Source organism: Rousettus aegyptiacus, unplaced genomic scaffold (assembly GCF_014176215.1).
Source record: "Rousettus aegyptiacus isolate mRouAeg1 unplaced genomic scaffold, mRouAeg1.p scaffold_m13_p_14, whole genome shotgun sequence".
Lineage (NCBI taxonomy): Eukaryota > Metazoa > Chordata > Mammalia > Chiroptera > Pteropodidae > Rousettus > Rousettus aegyptiacus.
In genome coordinates, this window is record NW_023416289.1 from 43,737,895 (window position 1) to 43,761,444 (window position 23,550).

Sequence of the window (23,550 nt, forward strand, 5' to 3'; positions counted from 1 at the left end):
TCTCTTGGAGAAACGGGAGGGAGGCGGCGCTGGAGGGAAGCGCTTCGTTTCCATGACAATTACGTGGGTGGGGTGGGGTGGGGGGGTGTAAGAAAACTGGGTTGTCGCCCCCTTATACCTGTCCCTGCACGGGGCTGCTCCGGATCTGCTAACCACCTATTACCCGTAGGGGCGGGGCACCTGGGGATATTCCTCCCCGGCGGTTGCTGTAACCATGACAACCGATCAGCCTTCCAACCATGCCAGGGGGCTATCGGTGCACATTTACGTCACGGGCCGCGGAGAGGGACATCTGAGTGAGAGCCCCTTGAGTACGGAGGGTGATCCTGGCGCAGGCATGACTTTAAGCAAATGCGAGGAGGCGGAAATGAATATAGAGCACTGGTTGGGTGAGCTGGGAGGCAGGATGATGGCGTTAAGTCAGGCTGAGTTTCGAATCTTGCAGGAATTCTCAAGGTCATTCAACCAACGGTGCTTCATCTATTCGACAAATTTTTATTGAGCTCTTACTCAATTTCAGGTGCAGTTAATACAGAAGACAAAAATATTCCTTCGTGGAGCTCACTTTTTATTTAGAATCAGACAGCAAAATAAGATATATGTGAGACGGTGATAAGTATTATGAAAAAAATGGAAGTAGGAAAAGGGTTTGGACAGTATGGTGTGTGTGTGCGCGCGCAATTTTAAAATAAGTGGCTAGGGGAGACTTCCCTAAGAAGGTGACATTTGAGTAGAGAGGTGAAACAAGTGAGGGAGCAAGTTCAGCCAAGGGCAGCATTATGTCTGTTGTGTTCCTTGAGCATCTGGGGATGGAGAGAGCCAGGAGGTGAGCATGGTGGAGTCTGATAGTGCAGGGTCTGGTGGGGCACTGGAAAGACTTTAGCCCTTATGTGAGATGAGAACCATGACAGGTCTCTGCTCAGAGGAAGGATTCCAACCAGACTCCAACCGGGGTGGCAGTCCCCAAGGTGAGGTGAAATGGAACTGGGTATAGGATGTGAGAGCAAAAGAGAAGTCAAGGATGACTCTAGTATCTTTGGCTGGAGTAATGGGAAGGATGGAGCTGTCAGAAGCAAAGATATGCAGGGCTGCAAGATCAGGGGTTCAAATTTGTCCAAACTCGAGATGCCCAGTAGTCACCCAAATACAAGTGTCAGGTAGATAGTTGGATATTTGAGTCTCAACTTCAACTCCAGGGGAGAGGTTCAGGTTTGAGATGGGAATTTAGGAGTTGTCAGTGAATAAATGACATGGAAGTCTCTAAGACTGGGAGAGATTAGCAAGGGAGCAAGTGTAGACAGACAAGAAGTCCACGGCCTGAGGCTGAGGCACTCCATGCAGAGGGCTGGGGCCAGCCAGAGAGGCTGGGGAGGAGCAGTCAGTGAAGCGAGAGAATGAGGGCTGTCCACTGCCCTGAAGGCCAAGTGAAGGGTACAAGTCAAGAAGGGTAGAAGGGTCAACAATACCAAATACTGCCTGAAAGCTGAGTCCGATGAAGACAGAACTGACCACTGGGACTAGCAATATTGGAAGTCACCAGTAATCTTGAAAAGGTCCACTTTGGTGGTTTGTTGGGGGCAGTAGCTTGACTGGGTGGGTTCAAGAGAGGACTCAGAGCCAGCGTAGGTGATCCTTCGTAGCACAGAAAGAGGATGGTATCTAAAGGGGGCATGGGATCTCGAGAGGTTTATGTCAGATGAGAGACGTAACAGCGCGTTGTGTGCCAGTGGGAATGATCTAGAAGAGGGGAAACGGATGCTGCAGAGGAGGGAGAGGACAATTGCTGGAGCAATGTCCTCGAGCAGGCACAGTGAGTGGGGTCCGGCGCCCAAGTGGAAGGTGGTCTAAGGGGCATGGGCTGTTTGGCCACAGTGAACAGCGGGAGGGAGCATATGGGCATGGAGCCAGGCGGGTGGTGAGATGTGGTGTCAAGTACACATGACCGTTGTCTTCTGGTTCCTTATGTTGTCTCAATAGAGTAGGAAGCAGGGGGTCAAGGGTGAGAGGGAGGTATCGAGGTTAGGGCAGAGAGAGAGGAGGAAGCATGAAATAGCAAATGGCCGGGGAAAGGTAGACACATAGAACCAATCATTGGGTGTGAAATCGAAGTGACGTCAGTGCCCGCGGCTGTGCGGTTTTTTTTTCTGGCCATGTTTTTCTGAGTGGGAGCAGGTGCAGAATGGGTGGCAAGCTGACTTTTACCAGGGCTGGGTTTATACGAGGTCTCACCATGTTCCCTAAAAGGTGACAGAGTCCAGGATTCAGGGGCAGAGGTGAGGCATGTGGAGTTCTGTAGGTGCCGGTGTGTTGAGACGGGGTGCAGGAGATCAAAAGGCAAGGGCCCTGGGATGAGGGTGAATTAGGAAGGTGTTCTAAGGCATGCTTTCCAAACTGTGGGTCCTGACCCATTAGTGGGTCCAGAAAAATACTTAGTGGGTTGCAACCAGCATTAAAATAGAATAGTAAAATGTCAGAATACATTGTACGTGGTTAGGAAACTCTTGCTCCTGGAACCTTTGCTTCAGGTGTGTATTTTCCGAGGTTGTTAAGACATCACAGGATAGTGGAAACTGCTTAACTCTGGAGCCAGAGCGTCTGGGTTCAAAATCGCCCACTTACTTGTTAAATCACCTTGGACAGGTTACTTAACCTCTCTGGGCCTTGGTTTTCCTCTCTGCAAAATGGGGATTAACCCTAGCATCTACCTCATTGGAGTGTTATGACTCTTAACTAGGTCAATATATATTGGATCAGTTCTTGGCATGTAATAATTGCTTCGTTAACGGTTTTACTATGACTACTCTTTTGTGAACTTTTGTTTTGGAGGCATGCGCGCCTGAGTGTGTGTTAACATCATAATGTGAAGTGAATCTGTCCTTGTGTGTTGCCACAAAAGGAACTGAGTCTAGGGAAGTGTCAGCTCTGTTCTGTAAACTTCATCTCACTGAGTCAGACCCACCCAGATTGTCTAGGGTCATCGTACTTAAAGTCAACCAAGTATTGACTTTAGTCACATCTACAAAATACCTTCATGGCAACACTGAGGTTAGTGTTTGACTAGCTGGGGACGGTGTATAGTAATAGCCTTGCCACGTTGCTGTATCAAACGGAGCATTGCAACCACAGATGTAATCGATAAATAAGCAGATCCTCAGTATATTTTGAGGGTAGAGCTCACAGGATTTCCTGAGAGGGTGTGCGGTTCTGTTTTGGACACAATGAGACATCCAAGTGGATATCTGGTAGGTAGTTGTGTAGGAGAGTGGAGTCTGGGGGCGAGGTTTGCATTGTTAGAAGTACTGGAAGAGAAGGGAGGGAGGAAGGGAGGGAGGAGACAAAAGGGACAGATCTAAAGACACGAAAGAAATAGCTAAACCTAAAAGTGCTCTCTCAGCATGCTCAGTGCGGATTAAAAACAAAGAGACTTTAGTCTACAGCCATGCCCTGAACAAGCCCAGTCTGGTCTGATAAGCAGGGTTGGGCCTGGTCAGTACTTGGATGGGAGACCACCTAGGAAGACCAGGTGCTATAGGTGTAAAAAATAAAAAACAAGAGATTGTAAGCTGACAAGGTCCTTGCAATCTGTGAGGTCAACCAAGGGTTGCCTCGCCTAAAACCAATCAATCAATAAAAACAGATTTTAGTTAATGGAGCTACCTTTCCCTCTGGTTTGTGTAAAATGCTCCAAAACAGCCTAGATTCTGGTCAACCCTGGAAATCACCTTTAACCTATAACCACGACTCACCAGGACCCCTGGACCCTGATGGGTGTGCGAATCCAATTTCTGAACCCCACGAAATGGGAGAATGGCCATGATTGTGGCGGGAATGTGGGGTTCAGGAATTCAGCCTTCGGCTTGCATACTTCAGGGCACAATTGGAATTCTTTAATGGATATAATTTTCTTCCCCAGTTCTAAGTGGGCCTAGAACTGCCCCTCCCCCTCCTAAACCCAAAGCAGTGATGGAGGCAAGAGGGGTGGGGTGAATCAGGCTTAAGCATGTGCTTCTCTGCAGGATGTCCGGTCTCTGTCTCCCCCTCTGTTCTGATCTAGAATGCAGAGTGGGTAGGTGCACAAGGCCCCCACGCCGAGCAAAAGTCTCCAGGTGCCCTCCAGGCCCATTCCATCCTTCATCTGCCTGCGTGTTCTCCATTCGCCTGGCTCCCTCGTCTCTGGATTCATGGGAGGGACCCGCAGGTGATGGGGGAGGTGTCGGGAGTATGACTGGACCTCCTGCGCCCCACCTCAACACACCAGCACCTACAGAACTCCATACGCCTCACCTGTGCCCATGGCTCCCAGGCTCCCGCCTTCTTATCAGCTCTGCACCTGGTTTAGACCCCACCCCCCTCTCAGCCCAGACCGCCCTGGATGTCCAGCGTGTTCATTTCCAAGGACTGCCTGAGCAACACCACAAACCGGGCAGCTAAAACAACAGAGATGCATTCTCTCGCAGTCCTGAAGGCTAGTGATCCGAAATCAGGCTGTGGGCAGTGCCACACTCCCTCGAAGGTTCTGGGGGAGGATGCTTCCTCGCCTCTTCTGGGTTCTGGCAGCCCTGGGCCTCCCATGGCCTGTGGCGGGATCACTCCAACCTCTGCCTCTGTCTTCACGTACGGGTCCTCCCTCTGCTCCTCCCTCTGCGTCTCTCTCCTCTTCTTGTAAGAACACCATTCATGTTGGATTAAGGACCCACCCTGCTTCAGCATGACCTCACCTTAACTAAGGACATCTCCGATAACCCCATTTCCAAGTAAGGTCACGTTCTGAAGCCCCGAGGTGTAGGACTTCCCCATCTCTTTATGGGGAGGACACAACTCAAGCCATAATACCCACTGAACACCTCACACTGTCCATGTCCTAACTGACCCCCTATCTGCAACCGTGTGTCACCTCCATGTCTCTATTTCCTTGGGCATCTGGGGGAGGCAGCCAGGATGCTGTGGCTCCAATGAGAGTGTGGGCTGAGTGGAGCGCTGGGTCTATATTTGGTCTGGAGCTCATGAGCAGGCTGCAGGTTGGGAGCCGTGAGCAGAGGTGTACAGAGCGGTGAGGCTCTGATGTGCTGAGGAGCTTAAGGTCAGGGCAGTGCTGTGCCCTCTGCTCCTGCAGTGTCCTCAGCTCCCTCCAGCTACCCTGCCACTCAATCTTCTATCAAATAAATGACTTGATTCATTAAAAAACCAAATCGAATCTTGCTGACTGCTAATTGCCCATCTCTAGCCCTCTCCTCTACGGCCCAGGCCCAGGTGTCCAGCAGCCTCCTGGACACTTCGCCTCAGGCATCTTGTATCCTCTGCACTCCAGGTGACCCCAACATCTTCCCTTCTCCGGGTCTCTAGGGCGTCCCTCCGCTTGTCTTAATTCTTTCCAGTTCTGAGTGTACTGCTCCTGGTTGCATGCCAAAGCTGCCACCTACGTTTTGCTACAGTCCGGTCCCTTTATTAAACTATTAAACTCTCCTCTGTCACCCCATTCGAGAGGCTGTCAGCTTCTTGCCTGATGCAGCCGCCCTCCCTTCATCCAGGCCTCACTCCAGGGCCCCTCTGTGCAGGGTTCAACACCACAGCTGCACGCCACAGTCGTGGGATTGGGACATACCTTTTTTCCACTGTTTGGCTTACCTTGTGGGTCCCTGTCATGGCACAGCTGCATTTTTGGAAGAGGACCTGGGAGCAGAGGTCCCTAACTGGGGTCTTTGTTTCTCTGTGTGCCCAGAATATGTGTGAGGGGAGTCCCGGGTGGGTTTCCAAGTCTGAGAATGTACAGCGAATGTCACATTCTCACCAGGGTTTGCAAGATTCTGACCCCTCTGCCCACCACCCTTCCTTGTTCTGCAAACACACGGGATTCGGTTCCACCTCAGGGCCTTTGAACTCACTGTTCCTTCTGCCCGGAATGCCCTTTCCCCAGACATTCTTTGCTTCCCTCATTTCATTTAGAGTCTGCTCAAATGTCACCTCCACAGAGAGGCCTTCCCTGACCACTGTGGATGAAACAGCCTCCTTCCCATTCACTCTCAATCCCTTTCCCCTGCTTTCTTTTCCTTTCTAGCACTTATCACCTGCCTGACATTATACATTTATTGTCATTGAATCCCCCCTCCCGACTAGATTTTCAGCTCCATAGGGACAAGGGTCTTGCCTGCTTTGCTTACCACTGTACACACCAACGCCTAGAACGGGGCCTGGCACAAAGTAGATGCACAAGAAATACCTGTGGAACAATGGGATAAAAAAAAGCTCTGATGTTAGTTATATGCAACGTTTTGTGCACGTGTGTGCTTCCCTGGGCTAGGGACCTTACTTTTCATCACCTCTCCAATGGGGTCTGGGTGCCCAAAGTTTAAGACCTACCAGAAAGCTAGTCCCAGGAGACCGGCAGTCTAACAGAGCAGGAAGGGCACCCTCTCAAAGAGCCAGAGGGACGAGGGTCAGGAATCTGGGATCAGGATGGAAGCTGGGACTTGGGGACCAGTCCACAGGTGCCCTGTGTCAGAGGATGTGTGTGTGTGCGGGTGCACCCAGGACCCCATCCCCCTCCCACTCCCGCTTCCCATCCGTTGGGACAAACGCGGGAGGGGGTGCCCCCCCAGGCTCGGGGGTGGGGCCAGGTGAGAAGACAGAAACAGAGCGATTTCACAGATAACCAGAAGCGCTCTTTATTTACCACAACGCAACATGCGGGCCCCAGCCCTGAGCCAAAAAAAACTTAAAATCTGACTGGGGCTCTTCTTTGCCCCTTAAAATAAAAGCTAGGCAGTTGCCATTCCCATCCGGGCACCAAAAACCCTTTACCGTCGGAGGTTTGTTGACTTAACTGTTGGAGGATGGAAGAGAGAGAGAGAGAGAGAGAGAGAGAGAGAGAGAGAGAGAGAGAGAGAGAGAGAGAACAGAGGCCACCTTTAGCAAACTATCATGATGTTTGGGGGGTCTCGCGGGATGTAGCGGACTCACCCCTCTTGCTGGGCGAAAGCACCCACGGTGGTTTGCGGTTGGGGGTAGAGGCGCAGTGAACCACGGGAAACAACCAGGGAGAGCTGGAGCCTGTCGGCTCACCCTGAAGCTCTCCACCCCACATAAGCCTGTGGAGACTTGGTGGCCCTCCAGTGTGTTCCTCCCCGCCCCAGCTCCTGATGGGTGGACTGCAGAGGGCGGGGAGGGAACCATCCAGCACAGTCCGGGATGAAAACGGTGGGTCTGCAGGTGGCCGAAGAAGCAGACACGGCTGGTCTCCCGTTAGAATCCCATCCTGAAGGTCTCGGGCTGGAGGTCCAAGCCAGGCTTGTTCCACTGTTTCCCAACTCCGAGGGCTGGCCTGGGAGGGCATGGGGTGGGGGTGGGTGAGGAGGGGTCCTGTTGGTCCCAGGATCCAAGAATTCCTCAAGGAATGGAACCCCAGTATTCAGAAGTCAAACGGGCAGGCCCACAAAGGGCTAAAGATCCATGTGTCACTAGCAGGTCCCAAAGGGCAAAGATCCATGAACTGTACCCCAGAGGGAGCCATGGCGCGGTGTGGTCTCCGGTGCGGGGGTCCTGTCCCGCCACGTCTCCTCAGACACGGTCAGGACAGAACCCACAGGCAGAGAGGTCTCAGGTCCGGGCTGCCCAGCAGCCTCCACTGTTTCCAGAGCCATCAGGGCTGGCGTTCTGAAGTCCAGAAGTCCCAAAGGGCTGGGTGAGTCCAGGGGAGGGTGGTCCAGGGACTTGGAAGGGACTGAGCCAGGAAGGTGAGGGACACGGGGGGCAGGGGGTAGTAGCACCTCATGATCCTCAGCGCTTGACCTTGCGGCCGGCCGAATTGCGCCCAGTTCGGCGGTAGAGAGACTGTTGGCCACCATTGAGCGGGCAGTACTTGAGCGTGTGGGCCTGGCCACCGGTGGCCCCACACAGGGGACACACGTAGTGCCGCAGGATGGGGCACACCACCACGCCCTCCGGGGTCTTCAGCTGGTGTGAGGAGTAGACGTGGCGAGACTCTCCGTTGTGCTTGCAGAAGTTACACAGGGCGGCCAGGCCTCCGCCGGCCCCCTCTCCCAGCCCCTGGTCCTGCCCCAGCTGGGGCCCAAGTCTCGGCACCCCAATCTCTTGGGCCTCGGGCCTTTGCCCCCGACTCTGGATGAGCGCCAGCACCACCTGGCTCAGATTGAAGTAGTCCCTCCACATGTCGAAGGGTGGCAGCTGCATGGCACACAGAGCGGTGGCCGGTGGCCGGAGGGAGGCTGGGGCTGGGGCCAGAGGGCAGGAGCCGCAGGTGGTTTTCTGGAGCAGAGAGGAACTGCACCCCCTTTTATACTCCCCAAAGACCCTCTAAGCAAAGGTGGAGCTTAGGATTTAAAGGGCCCGCTCCCTGCCCACGACTCTTATCTGACTTTAATCCCCCACAGAGAATGGGCAGGAGGCCATCTCTCGTGTCTCTGGTTCTCACTGTGCCTCCAAGGTGCTCCATGACTTCCGGAAAGGCCGAAAGTGCCCCCTCCCTCCCTGGACCTCAATGTCCCTATCCATTCAATAAAAGCAGTGGCCCTCACCGCCATCCTGTGTTACCCCAAGGCTAGGGGCCCACTCCCTCCATAGGCTTCAGAGCCATTGCTAGTAAGAATAACAGCCTGTAAGTATGGGCTCCGGTTACCTTCCTGATCTGGTTCAATCCTCACAACTCCATGCGGGAGACATGGTTATAAACTTCATTTCATAAGCAAGTATCCGGAGCTCAGAGAGGGAGGCTCATCGGTCCAGAGTCACACTGCCTGCCCGCAGCAGAGCCGGGGCCTTAACCCAGGTCCGTGGGACTCCAAAGCAAGTGTTCTCCCTGCCTGTCTCAGACTAAAACCTCACTTTTCACCATATCCTGAGCTCATTCAACAAATATTCATCAGAGGCATACTACGGCGTTTCATGTTTTAGAAATGCGATCAGTAAACATGATTTAAACCTCAGAGGGACGCCGCCATTCCCGATTTATAGAGAAAGCTGTGAGCCTCAGAGGGGTTGAGGAATGTGGTTAAGGTTACGCCACGGGGAGGTGACAGAGCTGGGACCACACCAGGCCCCGCTCCACACACACTGTGCCTGGACCGCAGCAGCAGTCAGGGACCTTGGCACAGTCTCACTTGAAACTCCCCACCTGGGTCCTTGTGCAGCGCCCCAATCTTTCACGATGTTCAGGACCAAGCAAAAGCCTTGCCGTCTGCCTACGCCACTCCCATCCGTGGTTTCCAGTGGTCGCCTTGACTGCTCAACACACACAGTCCTCAAGGCCCCTTGTGTCAGGCTCTGGAAACTCAGCAGTGCCCGCGGCTACTTTGTGCCTGTTTTATGAGCCACCAGTCCTTAGGGAGAACAGCCAGCAAATGAGAAAACAATAGACCATAAACACCCAGTTATGAATAGACAGGGAGCTTTAAGGGAGGCCACAGAGAAGACCCTATCAAGAAGAGGAACACGAGGTACGAAGGCCTAAAGTTTGGGGATGGCAAGGGAGCTGGGGCTGTGAGAATGGTGTGAGGGTCCCAGATGAGGCCGGGTGACTTTGTGGGTAGGGGCTAATGAATCTCCCTCCGGGGACGTTTTTCAAAATGGTGGGGGCATTTCAAATTTGTCGCAGCGATTGGAGGTGTGACTAGCTTCGGTGGACAGGAACCAGGGGTGCTAGGTGTCTCAATAGTACACTCGACCAAGATCTGTCCCCGGCCCCATGTCACTTTCCACTGTCCCACTGGACACTCACGTAAGGTACAAAAGTCTGTTTGTGATGAGCCAAGTCTAGAACTTAGCTGTGTTTTACGTGTAAACACTAGGCGTTTTTGCAATATCGTAAGATACACTGACTTTTCCTGGAATTCAACTAACCGTGTATATTGTGGTCTGTCTATTCTTGCTTTTGCTGGAAATTTTGTCCAGAATTTGTCCCTGTTTCTAGAAGACATATCATCCTGGGCAATGCTGATTGTGATTATTGTCCAAAAAGTGCACAGTTTATTCCTGTCTCATTCATGGTGAGTCTATGCATAGATGCTAATATCCGCCTGATGAGATGTTTTCCTACAGCGGCCATGCCTGAGCATTAATATACAAAAATTGATTATTATTTTGTTATAAATTTCTGTCTTTTGATTTCTCCTTTGTAGTTCAGTTAGGACCTGATATTAATTTTTGAAAATAAAATGTGTGTGTTGGTACGCTATATTACCTATGAGTTTAATTTCAAAATACTAAAGGGGCATTTTGAAATGTCATATAAAGTGGATGTCGAGTCTCATGGGGTTAAGGACCAGTGATGTAGGCCAAGGTCGGCCAGTTGGGCTTGTCCTTCAGAGCAACAGGGAGCTACTGAAGGATATAAGCAGGGAAGGGACTTAGATGTTAGGACACGCCTCTGGTCGCCGTTGATTGAATAGGGGCATCAGAACTGTCCCCGTGAGCTCGCGTTGTCTCAGTCTGGTCAGGGACCTCCCTGATAGCAGACATTATGCTGAGCCTTCAGAAAGAGCTTCATAAAGCTTCTTTAGTGAGTGTATTGTCTCTGTGGATGGGTTCATGGTTGGCAGGTAACAAAGGGAGGAATTTGTGAATGTCACAGGAGACATCCTCTTGTGATGTGATTTCCCAGCTTTCTGTAATTTCCTTTTAAAGTAATGATTTAGATAATGCTTGTTTGATGTCCTCACTAGTCATCTGTGAGCCTGGGAGGTCAGGGCCAGGGCTGTCTTGGTCACTGATGAGTTCCCAGTGTCACCCAGCTCAGGGCGGGGCATAGAACAGAGCGGGGGATGTTAGCAGGATGAATGACTAGATGGAGGTCACCTGACTTGCAGGCCATGTTGTATCTCCTCATTCCAGTTGCCCGCAGACCAATAATACATCGTTCACACAGGTGGTTCCTGTGCCTTGAGTGCTTATGATGTCTGGCACTGCTCAGATATAACATCCCCTCTTCCAGAAAGCCCTCTAACCCTCGAGCGGGGTCAGTCAATTTCTCTGGATGACCACATTCCTGCCCTGCCCACTCTGAGTCATCACTGACTGGGGATGGGTCTCTCTTTCCCTCTGCGACAGAGTTGAGGCTGTTCCTACGGGGCCCTCTATGCTCCTCATGTCATTTAACCCTCATTGCTTCCTTAAGCTAAGTACTGTTATTATTCCTGATTTGCGTAGACGGCAACTGATGCTCACGGAGGTTAGGTGACTCGTCTGTGGTCACACAGCCGGCGGGCAGCAGAGTACTGGGCGTACACATGAATCTGGGGACCTTGGCCAGCGGCCTTAACAACTGTCCTGTGTGGCTTCAAGAAATATTCGTCAACGGAATGAATGAATAAATGAACACATCTGAGAGCTACATTGGGCCTTCCAGATCACCTGGTCCGCTTCACCCACTTTCCTATGTTACAGAGGCCTTAAGATGGAAAGAATCTAAGTTTCAGTCTCTTAAAGCCAAGGCTGCTGGCCAAGGTCCCCGGGTTCACATGCATGCCAAGTACTTTCTGGAAAACTATAAATAAAAGCACACCCATGGTCATACGGTGAGCTGCAAGGTTTTCTGCCTGTTTACCTCCCTGAATATGAGTGTCAGAACTCTCTGCTGTAATGTTTGGGTCACTGGGTCTGGCAGTGGAACCCCTTGGGCACAAAACACCCCACAGTTTAAGGGGTGGGCGGCTGTGTGGATAAATGCTCAGCAGTCAGCCTCAGGTTCAAGCCTGGCTCTGCCACCTGCTTGCTGGGGGGCTGTGGGCTTATTATTTAACTTCTCCTCGCCTCGATTTCCTCATCTGTCAAGAGGGGATGCCATCGACATTTGCTGTGGAGCACGGGCTGAGACTGTGGTTGTAGATAACATAGGCCCGGGCCATGGGATGTGCACATTGAACATTGGCTGTGATAACTAAGATACGATTGAGGTGACCATTGTAAGGGCACTTATTTGCTGACTGTCTCCTCTTGGCCAGCACCACGCTCAAGGCTCTACCTGTAGCTTCCCCTCGCATCCTCCCCAGACCCTGCGAAGTAGTCCCATCTCACAGATGAGCGATGGGAGGCTCAGAGAGGCCGAGGGGCTTGTTCAGGGTTGTATGGACAGTGAGTGGGAGGCTGGAGCCGAGCCCAGAGCTGTGTGACCCAGACCAAGGACGTACTTCCACCTTGTACAAGGGCCTGAAAAAGTGGTGAGCAGAGAGCAAGGGAGCATGGAGGGACTTGCTGATTGTAGGGACAGAATGAGGTGGGCAACCAGGAAGGAGGGGGCTCTGAGCCACATAGATAGTCACCAGGAGAACGGATGAGGCTTGTTGGTCATCCGTGGACATGCTTGCAGGCAGGAGATGGTGGGGGGGAGTTGGGGGGGGGAGAGCAAGGTTCCTGGAGGGAGGAACTGGAGCACGAATCGTCCCTGCACGAAGTGCTGTCCACGAAGTCGCAGGTGGACCTTCAGCCCTGGATGTGTGACCCCTGTGTGCAGCAGGGCTGGGACCCAGGGACCCGGCACCAGTCTCTGCAGCTTGTGGCATCTGCTGGATGTGTGAGAAGGCTAAGAAGATGGGAGAGGCGGGGTTCCACGGCACCACAGCTCCCTTAACAATCACACCTATTGTCTGGAGACTCAGATAGTGTTGCTCGTGAGCCTCTCTCTCTCTATTTATTTTTCCCAATTTTTTTCTTCTAGGGCTGGATTATTAAGGCCATGGCTACCCTCCCCCACTCCATGGCATTTTATTGGATCAGTGATTAAAGGACATCCCTCTTCAGAAAGCCTTCTTCCAAGGTGTGGTTGCTGCTCTGTACTGAGGGAGAGACAGAGATGATACTGATGAGAAATTCATCAGCTGGGTGTTTACTTGATCGCCACCTCCACCCCCGCAGGCAGGGCCAGACAGCTCTCTGACGCTGACGACCAGACTCCACAGCTGCCCTGTTTACTTGTGAATTTCCCTCAGCCTGCCTGGCAGAAAACAGCTCATGGGGGTCCCTGAGAGGGCCAGGAGTGGGCGAGGGTGAGTCAAGAGGAGAGAAAGCCTGAGAAAGAGGAGGAGACACAGAAAGAGGTGACGAGGACTCTCAGAAGGACGCAGGGACACAGTTGTAGAGACACCAAGACAGGGGAGATGAAGACCAGGAGAAAGAGGGACTCCCCCCACCCTGCCCCAGGGCCAAAGAGCTCACGGTCCTTGTCCTTGTGGTCTCTATTTACTGGGTGCTGGCCTGTGCAAGCTCTTGAAACTTCGTGACAACCCTGTCGAGTAGCATTCTAATATCTCCATTTTACAAAACGGGGAACTAAGGCCCAGGGAAGTGACATCTGTCATTGATGTCATCCAGTTAGCTTGCGTTCACATTCAGGTGTGCAGAGAGAGGAAAGGGGCACACTCACACTTACAGCGATGGGAGGAGAGGAGGATGGAAACAAAAGACAGAAAACGAGAATGGCATGATGTGTAGCATGGCGGCTGGGAGTCCGGCCACTGCAGCCGGGGACCCTGGTAAAATCCTGGCACGGCCTCTTCCAGCTGTGTGGCTTTGAGTAAGTGTCATCTCTCTGAGCTGCTGTTGCGTCCTTTTCACAAAAAGGGAGATCATTGCAGACCTTTTGCTTTGGGGCTGTTTTGAATATGACAGCTGACAACACAGGTAAAGTCATCAGAATGGGCACATAACGAGCCTTAGCTACTATTTCGAATTTTATGTTCTTATTGAAGATTTACTGAACGGTGCTAAGAAGAGGGATGGAAACTGGGGGGCACAGAGAGATGGAAGAATATTTGCTCATGCCTGGTAGTGTTCTAGGTGCCGAAGATACAGTGATGAACAGAACATACAAAAATTCCTGCTCTTATGGAGCTGGAATTTTAAACAGGAAATAAGATAGACAAATGAATTATAATATGTCAGTTAGGGCTGTGTGCTATAGAGAAAAAATAAAGGGGCGTGGAGATGGTGGTCAGGGAAGGCCTCTTGGAGAAAGTAGCATTTGAGAAGAGTCTTAAAGGAGATGAGAGAGGGAGCACAGAGGCCCTGAGGTCAGAGTGTGACCAGTGTGTTCAAGGAACATTGGGCAGATTGAGAGGGAGAGGAGCAGAGGTGAGAGGTGATGGAGGTGAGAGAGAGTGCAGGACCCCGTGGGCCACTGTACAGGCTTTGAACATTACATCGCAGAATGAGGTGTCCAAATTGCAGATCAAAATGTGACAGAAACTATCCTCACTCTCAGAGAGCCAACGGTTTGGTTGGGGGTGGGGTGGGGGAAGAAGACAACAGACCAGGAAATAAATCTACAGTTAGGTTCCGAGTGTGAGCCCCTTGCAGGCAGGGACCTTGTCTTGTTTGCTGCTGTGTCTGTATCTAGAATAGCCCTCAATAAAGATGTGTTGAAATGAATATTTGGTGTTAGTGCTATGAAGGCTCTAAAACGGGATGTTCAGTAAAGAGGCTACAGGGTGGTGTGAGGTGGAGTGTGCGGCTATTTTAGGTAGGATGTTGGAGAACACCCTGCCGTTAGGGATGTTTTGAGTTGAAATGGAGGGGAAAAGCAAATGTAAAAGGTCCTTGAGAGAGGATAGAATTTCGTGTGTTAGATGAGCAGAAGGCTGGGGGTGGGGGTCAAGGAAAGCAAGTGAGACTGAACCCAGGTCCTCTCAAGTTCCGGCTGGAGAGACGGCCAGTGGAGTGGGGCTTTGTGGACCACGTGGGTATGTGATTTTACATGGGAAGCCACTGGGGTGGGGGTACACACAGAATGACGTCATCGGAGATCCCTATTGTAGAGAGAGACATTTGTCTGTCTTTATTTGTGTTTCTCTCACCTGTCGGGGGACCCACTGGAGAATCTGATAAAAACTGTATGAACATGAGCAATTTTCTGTACAGTTTCAGAGGTTTCACTGGACACTCAGGTCCAGACTGTCTGGTTTGGTCTATGTCACCCCCCACAGAGAGGTAAACTTGAGTCTCACACCTACTCATAATGATAGCTCCTACAGAGCATGTAGGCTGTGCCAGGTTCTGTTCTGAGTGCTTTCTAAGCAGATGACTCAGTCTTCACAGGAACCCAAGAGGAAGGTACTTAATCATTCCCATTACGCAGATGGGAAAATGAGAATCAGAGAGGATAACTAACTGCCTTCCCCCATCACACAGGTAGTCAGTGACAAAGGAAGTTTGCCACCCATGGAGTGTCTGTTCTTAGAGATAAAGGAACCACTAAAGTCCATCCTGGGTCTTCCTGGGGTCTCAGGCCCAGTAGTTGGTTATTTGACTGCAGCTCTCCCAGCTGAGGAAAGCAGGGGCAGTCATTGTTGGTTCAGGTGAGGACTCCAGGCTTGGGATGAGGGCCTGGACTGGGTTGGGGGTCCACAGCTGGCAAGGCAGGTGTGGGGAGAGGATCATCCAGTCAGGACGTGCATCGTTTTCATATGTTACTTGTTACTCTGCATCTGCTCCTGGGGTCTTTGGGAGTGTTTGAGTCTTAGAAAATCAGATAGACTCTTCGGAAGGTGGTTGCATGACTTCAGCTCCCAGCTCACATCTCACTAGCTGGGCGAATTTGGGCAATTGACATAGCGTTCCTGTGCCTCTTTTTCCTTGTCTGTACAATGGAGATAATCAGTTTCTACCGCGTAGGGCCTTTTGAGGATTCAAGGAGACGGTGCACATCAGGTGCCTGGCTTAGGGCTCAGCCTGTGGTGGAGGGCTCATCACGGGACGCCTATTTGATTTAGTGTGTCATTCTGCAGTGTGTGCTGGGCGACAGTCCATCACCTTCATTGTTCGTTATTATGTTTGCCATTCTGTGTTTTCCTGAGCGTCTGGAGGAGCAACCTCGATACTTTCCGGATCTTCCGCTCCTAAGACTAGTTACAAGATTACCCTGGGCGATTCTCTCTCTGACCCCTGTGCGAACCGGCATCCTTTCCTGACCCCAGCGCGCACCCGCCGGGGTGGCGAACCAGGCCCTCTCCCAACCCTCCAATCCCAGGGATAAAGATTGTCACTCCCTTCCTTCACCCGAAGGCCTGCGTTCCTTAGCCACGCCCACAGCCGTAGGACCTCGCCCCTCAGTCCTCCAATCACGGCCACAAAGCCACACCTCCCTGTCAATGTCAAGCCTGGGCCCGCCCAATTTCACTCACAGAACGCCACGCCTCCTGCCCAGCCCTCTAGCCACGCCTCCTCCGCTCTCGGCCTGGCACCGCCTCCTCGGGGCCCAAATCCTTGAGTTCTCGCTACTGTGGACGGGTAGGAGTCTTGGTGAATTTATTTGACCCTCTGAAGGTCTTGCCGTGGGGAGTTGGCGAGGTACATCCTGTGCTAGGGCCACATACATTTCTGGGGCTTGGGAGGGGGCTAGGCAGAGGCTGTGAAGGTCACGGGACCCAGAGACCTCTGTCCACTCCCACCCCCTTTGTCTGTAAGTGATCTTTCAAAAACATCTTCAGAGACCCAAAATTTCTCTTCTGGTGGGGAGAAAAGAGCCACAGGCACGCGGTGATGCGAGGACACCCCTCAGCACAGGCCACTTGTCTGCTACCTTCATCCTCAAGTTCTACCCAATCTCTGGGGTCTATGGCAAGAGAGGAAAGGGCCACGGTTGCTTCGTTTGTTTATTTTTAAAGAGAAGTGGTCAAAATTGGGTAGGCCTCCTCCCTTTGCCTCTAAAATGCAAAACTTAAAAAGGAAAAAAAAAAGATAAAAGACACTTCATCTACTATTACCTATATCAACATATAGATATCACTCAGAAATCTCGGAAGTTGGGTCAGGCCTCAGTAAAGAGAAAGGGAGTGTGTCTCAGGTGAGGATGAAGAAGGGGCTTCTGGGCACCACCTCCAGCCACCTTTCTCTGGATTTCTCCTGTTTTGATTCTCTTTCTGTCTCTCTGGCTTCTGACCTCCTCCCCTCTGGGTCTCTATTGTTCCCTGCCCTCCATCTGCCTCTCTCTCTGGGTCTCCCCGTTCCCCCTCTCTCTGGATCTTTATCCCCTTCTCTCTCTAGGTCTCTGTCCCTTAGTCTCTCTGAATTCTCTCCTCACTCTCTTGCTCTCTGTCCATTTCTATCTCTGAATTTCTCTTCCTCAATCTCTCTGTCATCTCTCTGGACTCCTGGCCATGCCTCCTCCTCGGCCCTCCAAGCCCAGTGCTAAAGACTGTCAATCCATATTTCTCCTCATCAATTCCAGGATTGTCGGTCCCCGCCTTCTCACCCACAGCTCTGCTCTGCATCACTGGAAAGGGCCATATGACTAGTGTTTGTAAAAGGTAAATGGGGAGAGGAAACCTGTGTCACTCTTGGCCTGACAGAAAGAAGTTAGGAAGGCTTTTCCTCCTTCCCCTTTCTTGAGTAGATGATGATAGAGCCAAAATATAGATGTCTCTCTCCTGCTTTAGACCCACATTGCACTGTTGTGTTAAGCCACTGAGACATCAGGGGTTATTTGTTACAGCAGCTAATGCTACCTTCCCTAATAGCACATTCAATCTACATTCCCATTCAGAAAGCTGACAAGACCCCAACACTAAAATTCCCCAACCTTCAACTTACATCCATCTCCAACCTGCATTAGTCCTAACCATACTAGAACCTAATCCAACCTACATTCTACCAAAATCTGGGTCAACACTTAAAAATAATGCTCGTCTTAACTCTGATCCTAGTCTTAACTCTACCTTTGGCCTAACCTGATTCTGACCTCAGCTATATGCCTAGCCCTATCTCTATTATAGATCTAACTCAGTCTTTGTCCCGAACCCCAACACAGTCTGTAACCCTAAACTTACGGCCTGTTCTTAGCCACGATTCTAATATTGGCCTAATTACATCTCTAATGACCTGGTCCCTTAAACTGTAAATCTGATGATCATGGTATACTGCAATCTTAAACCTTAACCCTGGTCCTAACTAGAGATTCACCTTGACCTTGATCCCAGCAATAACCCCGGTTCAGTGGTAGATCTGAACCCAACCCTGATTTTAGCCTTACTCCTAGTCTTGACTGTGATCCTAGCTATAACCAGAGTCTTAACTCTATGCCTAAACTTTACTCTTATCCTATATTCTTATCCCTAACCCTAACCATGATCATAACCCAAACACTAATACTGGTTGTCATCTTTACCTGAATCTTAGCTCTTTCTTCAACTCCAAACCAAATTCTGTTCATACTGATTGCTGCTGATCTTTACCGATTCTTAATTTCTAATCCTAATTGGAACCAACTCCAGTCTTAAGAGCTGTATGTGACTTGAAGTCATCCCTGATTCTTCTTTTCCTTTCACGCCCCACATCTGGTCTGCCAGCAAATGCCGTCAATGTCACCTTCAAATTCTATCCGCGTCCAATCATTCCCCTCCCCCTCCACAGCCGCCATCTGGCCCAGCTACCACCATCTTCTTCCGGGACTTCTGCAGTCACTCTCTCACTGTCCTAGTGCCCATCCCCTATAGACTGCTTTCCTCATATTCCTCTACTCTGAACCCACCCGCGGCTTCCATCTCACTAGGGGTAAAAGTCAAAGTCTTACACTGGCCCCCAAGGCCTTGAATAACATAGCCCCCTCTGTGTCCTCTCTGACCTTGTTTCCTGCCACCTTCCTTTTGCTTACACAGCTCCAGCCATTCTTGCTTCTTTGCTATTCCACACGTACTTCAGCGCATCCCACCCCAAGGCCTTTGCACTTGCTGCTGCTTCTGCCTGGAATGCTTCCCCCCTACCCCGCCTCGAATATCTACATGCTCACTCCTACTTCTCCTTCAGGTCTGTACTCACATGTCATGTTTTCAGTAAAGCCTTTCCATTCACCTTACTGGAAATTGCAACACCCCTCTCTTCCAGTACTATTTCCCTCCTATTTTTCTTCATTACGTGTTATCATCTAGTGTATTGTATAATCTACTTATTTATCTTGTTTCTTGTCTGTTTTCCCCAGTAGCGTGTAAGCTCTACAGGATAGGGAAATTTGTTGTCTCTTTTCTTCTTCCGTGTCTAGAACAGTGCCTGGCACATATTAGATGCTTAATAAGTATTTTTGGAATGACCATGTACATCTTGATATAGGACCACTAGGTAAGGGGAAGAGCAGTGAAGAGGGTAGGGGAGGTCAAGATAGCCCCAGCTTCCAGGAGAGCAAGCTGAGTGGTCCATTACATGTGGCCGACAGAGGGCCTGGCTCTGTCCCCAAATCCTTGAGGCACTCCGGCTCTGGCCAGAAACTCACCATACTCATTTCACGTTGCTACTTTCAGAGAGAGCAGCTGAGGAATGGTAACTCTTGGGTTCTCTTCCTGGCTTGTCTGCGGAACCAGGGGGCAGCCATATCTTCCCCCCGCCCCTTACAGCTCCGAGCTTGTGATTCAGCTGACAATGCGGTGAGGGCCCAGAGGGAGACTCTCCTCAGTCAATGCTGGGGCTAGAACTGGGGATGGGGGCGAGGGCGAGGCAGGGAGACTATGGGGTTCAGCACCGATCATACAGCCAGGGACGAAGAAAGAGGACGGAGAAGGCCATAGAGATGGAAGGACTGAAAATAAAACCGGACAGTGAAAAAGAGGCAAAAAAAACAAAGAGATGGAGACAAACAGAAAGACTGCACGTGAGAAACACATGCACATAGAAACAGAGATGATTAGCGAGAGAGAGAGAGTGCGAGCAATAACGGGGAGAAAATGCCCCGCCCCTCCTTCCCCGCAGCATCTTTTCCATTTAGCATCTAGTTCTCTCTCTTACCTCACTAACCGCAGAGGCTGCCAATCTAAAAACTGCATGTCCCAGAATGCCTTGTGGATGGGCGGTTCCGGACGGAGGTTTTAGGTTTCACCAATCAGGTGCATTCGCGGGAAGCTTGAATTTCTAATCAAGGTAAGTTGGGAAAGAGGCAAGCGCGAGGCCGCTGCCCGGCCACCACGGATCCCAGGGAGCCGGCGTGGTCGCGGAGCCAGAGGCCGGCTCCTGATGGCGTAGGGGAGCAGCAGATGCTGGGCGGTGGGTTTGGGAGTGCCCGGGAGGCTCTGCCTGTTATCTGTGTCTTTTGACGGGGTCTGTGCCCCTCAGAAAGTCTCTTTCTGCTTTGGTGGCCAGAGTTGGCTTCTGTTTGCTGCCACTGAGCACTGATGGGTACACAGACAGGGAGAAAGAGATTCAGATGCGGGCAGAGGGAGGAAAAGCAGTTCAGAAAGAGATTCAGATGCGGACCCCACCCTATGCCCTCCCCCAGCAGAGACGTGGGGTGAGACACAGCCCTCAGAGCTACAGTGGGATGAAATCTCACACACACACACACACACACACACACACACACACACAATTGAGGGAAGGAGAAAGGAAGATGTGGTGAAATAGGCACTCAGAGAAATACTGAAGGTAAACTGAGGCTGAGAGGAGCATGAGCAGAGGCAAGGGCAGGGGGCCAGAAACAGTGACACGGAGACCTCCCCAAGACGCCGGAGTGGCTGTGTTGGAAGAGAGGACCCCTTTATAGACCAAACTCCAGAAGACATAGCAGTTGGAGGCAGGATGGAGGGGAGATCGGAGAGGTCCCTGAATTGCTAGTCACCAAGGCCTGGCCTGCTGACGGAGCGTTTTTCTGGCAGACTGTCTTTTTCCCAATGCTTATGCCCAGCCCCATGCTTCAACAGCCCTGACTGAGGAGGAGGCTAGTGTCCCTGAATGCACCCTTTGCCACTGTCACTCGTCCCATAGGCCTTGCCTCCGAAGAGGACCGGCCACTCGATGACTTGGGAAGCCATGAGATCAGTGAGCACTTTTGATGGCTGACACCGTGAGGCAGATTCCTGAGATTAGAGGAAAACAGAGAAATTAAGAGGAATGGAGAGAACAAAAGAGAGGGTCTCCAAGAGCGGGCGTCTGAGCAAAAAAGAGAGGCGCCTTTGGGACAGAGAGCTGGGGAGACTGAGGCAGAGAGAGGGGAGACTGAGGGCAGAGGGAGGAGGAGACCCAGGGGCGGAGAGAGCAAGCTAGGTGTCCTGATTTAGGATCCCAGAAGTGGACTCAGATGACCTGGCTCCTCTACCTAGTCCCTTGGCTTTATTGCTGTCCCTCAGATCCTTGTTGAGGGTTTCCAGATAAAATACAGGATGTCCAGTCACATTTGAATTTTAGATAATATTTTAGTGTAAGTATTGCACAGGACATACTTATACTTACACAAATTATTTTTTGTCTTTCAAATCTGAAATTCAAATCTCGCTGTACATACTGTATTTTTGTTTGCTAAATCTGGCAACCCCATCTCCATCTGTCCTTTTTCGGCCTCTTTTCCATTTCCTGTTTATGCTCGTCTTTCCCTGTCTGTCAGTCCACCTCTGCCTTCTTTGTTCTCTCTTAATGACCTTACTCCCATGTGCGATGGCCTCTCAGAGCCCCCAACACCCTCACCCAGGCCCCCTCCTCCCTCCATCCTCCCAGCCCAGCCCTGTCTCTAGGGCCATCTTTCTTCTCCGGGCATCTCTTCCATCTTCTTTCTTCATTTCTCCTCTCGAGGCCCCACACCCCTGCAATTCTCCACCACTTTCCCCCTCCCCCACCAGGAGAGGAGAAGGTTTGAGGCTTCGAGAGAGTTAGGAATCAATTACTCACCTGCATCCTGACCTCATTTCCCTTCCTTTCACATCTCCTAGGCCAGAGAGGTCATGAGAGCTTCCCAAAGTCACACAGCAGAACAGAGACTAAACTCCACCCTCCCCCGCCCTGAGTCACTTCCAAATTCCCAGCTTCCTGGTGGAAAATTCCTTTAATCCTGATATTGGCCTGGCTTGGCAATAATTCTGAATACCAGGCAATACTTGAATGTCACAGGCCAGGACCAGAGGTGCCCGTGGCACAAGGGATGGTAGGTTTTTGAGCATCTGCTATGAGCTAAGAGTTGGGGATATGGCTCGAGGGCTGTAAACACGAGATGGTGACTTGTCATGGTCGCTGCCAGGTCCGCAGGCCTGAGAACATAGTAAATGCTTGATAAATGTCTGTCGAATGAATGAATGAATGAGTGAATGAATGAAGAAACGCACCCCAAGCAGTTGAGGAGTCCTCTCCATGTCTGCCCTCTGCTCTTCATCCCCATGACTCTCTCTTACTTTGTCCTGGCCTCAGTCTCTTTTTCCCTCCCATCCCCCTCTTGGTGTCTGTCCTCTATGATTAGTTTATTGTTATTCTCAGCTGCAGGGGGTTCTCCAGTGGCCACCATGTGCTGAGCATCTCCTCTGTGTCAGGTATTGGGGAATAGATTCGCTTGTGGAATCCTTCTGGAATATTCCAGAAGTTAAGTATGGCTTTGTTGGGTGTTTTCCAAATGTGAAGACTGAGACTCAGAAAGAAGTGTGGTCCCCTGGTCACACCAGAACCAGAGCGTCTGGCCTCACCTTAAACCTGTCTCTTTTGTTTCTCCACCTCGAACCCTGTCCTTTCTCCTGCTGGACACGTCACCTGCTGAGTCCTAGGTCGGACACCTCCAAATTGTAAGTATATTTGTTTTAAACTGTTACCGCAGAGGTTGCAAACTCGAATGTGTCCGAGGGCTGGGCATGTCACACAATCCACCTGTCCTGGACGATGGACAGTGGCTGCCCTGCTCATCCAATTGTGGCCAGGTGACAATCACCACTCAGAGAAGCCACACCTGCTTTCTCAAGACGGCCTCAGAAGCCATTTTTTCAGAAGTCTCCCAAAGTTTAAATGCTGGCACCAAATTCACAGAACACGCTGCTCGGGCCAAACGATATTCTGTGTGCATCAGACATGCTGCCGCTGGAGGTTTGCAACATCAGAATTACTTTTAGTCCCTTGTGCCAGCTTCACACTAGGGAAGAATTTCCAGTAGGCGAGGCAGAGATATTGGGTCTGTGTTGTTACTCGCTTTATCTCCAGCACCTAGGACAGTGCCTTATGTATAGTAGGTGCTCGATATTATTATTTTTTAAGCGAATGATGTATTGAATCTTAGCATAAACTATAGAAGTAACATTTAAAAAATCTCCATTTTACAGGTGGAGAGGCCCAGAGGGGCCAAGTCCCAGGGTTACGTAGCCTCACTGGGATCTGGACCCGCATCTCACCTGACTGCAAAGCCTGAACCCCAGGCAATCCTGCCTCTACTTGGGGTTGTGCCTTTGCAATGCTGTGTGTGGGGATGTGGGTCCGGGAGCGCATCTGTGGGACTGTGGTGCCAAGGCTGTAGCGTGGCGTTGGTGGCGGTGCTGTCCATCCTCCTAACTGGACATCGAGGCCCTGAAACTAAGCCTGGGCCACCTGCTCCTTTCAGACACACCTGCTCTGGGTGCTCGCCCAGTCCAGAGAGAACAGTTGGCCCCTCCCCTCCTTCCCCTTCCTGGGCCCATACTCAGGGGTTCCCCCACCCACCTCCCCTAGATGCCCAGAGCCCTGAGGGAAGGGGGGAAAGAATTTAGGAGGAGGGTGGAGGGTACGGGGAGGAGGGAGAGGGAAGGGGATGGGTTAAGAAGGAGTGTGAGATGTCAAGCAAAAAAGACAACATTAGACACAGATGCTGAGATGGCGTTTATCGCGGCAAAAAAAGGTGAAGTCGCCGAG

General features: G+C 51.2%; 1 protein-coding gene across 1 annotated transcript; it reads right to left on the reverse strand.

Annotated features, from left to right (window-relative positions):
• Nucleotides 1-7,773: 7,773 nt before the first annotated feature.
• On the reverse strand, nucleotides 7,774-8,187 carry NANOS2 (nanos C2HC-type zinc finger 2). Its single transcript, XM_016155307.2, has one exon. It carries the CDS (start codon nucleotides 8,185-8,187, stop codon nucleotides 7,774-7,776), a length of 414 nt encoding a protein of 137 aa, XP_016010793.1.
• Nucleotides 8,188-23,550: the final 15,363 nt, after the last annotated feature.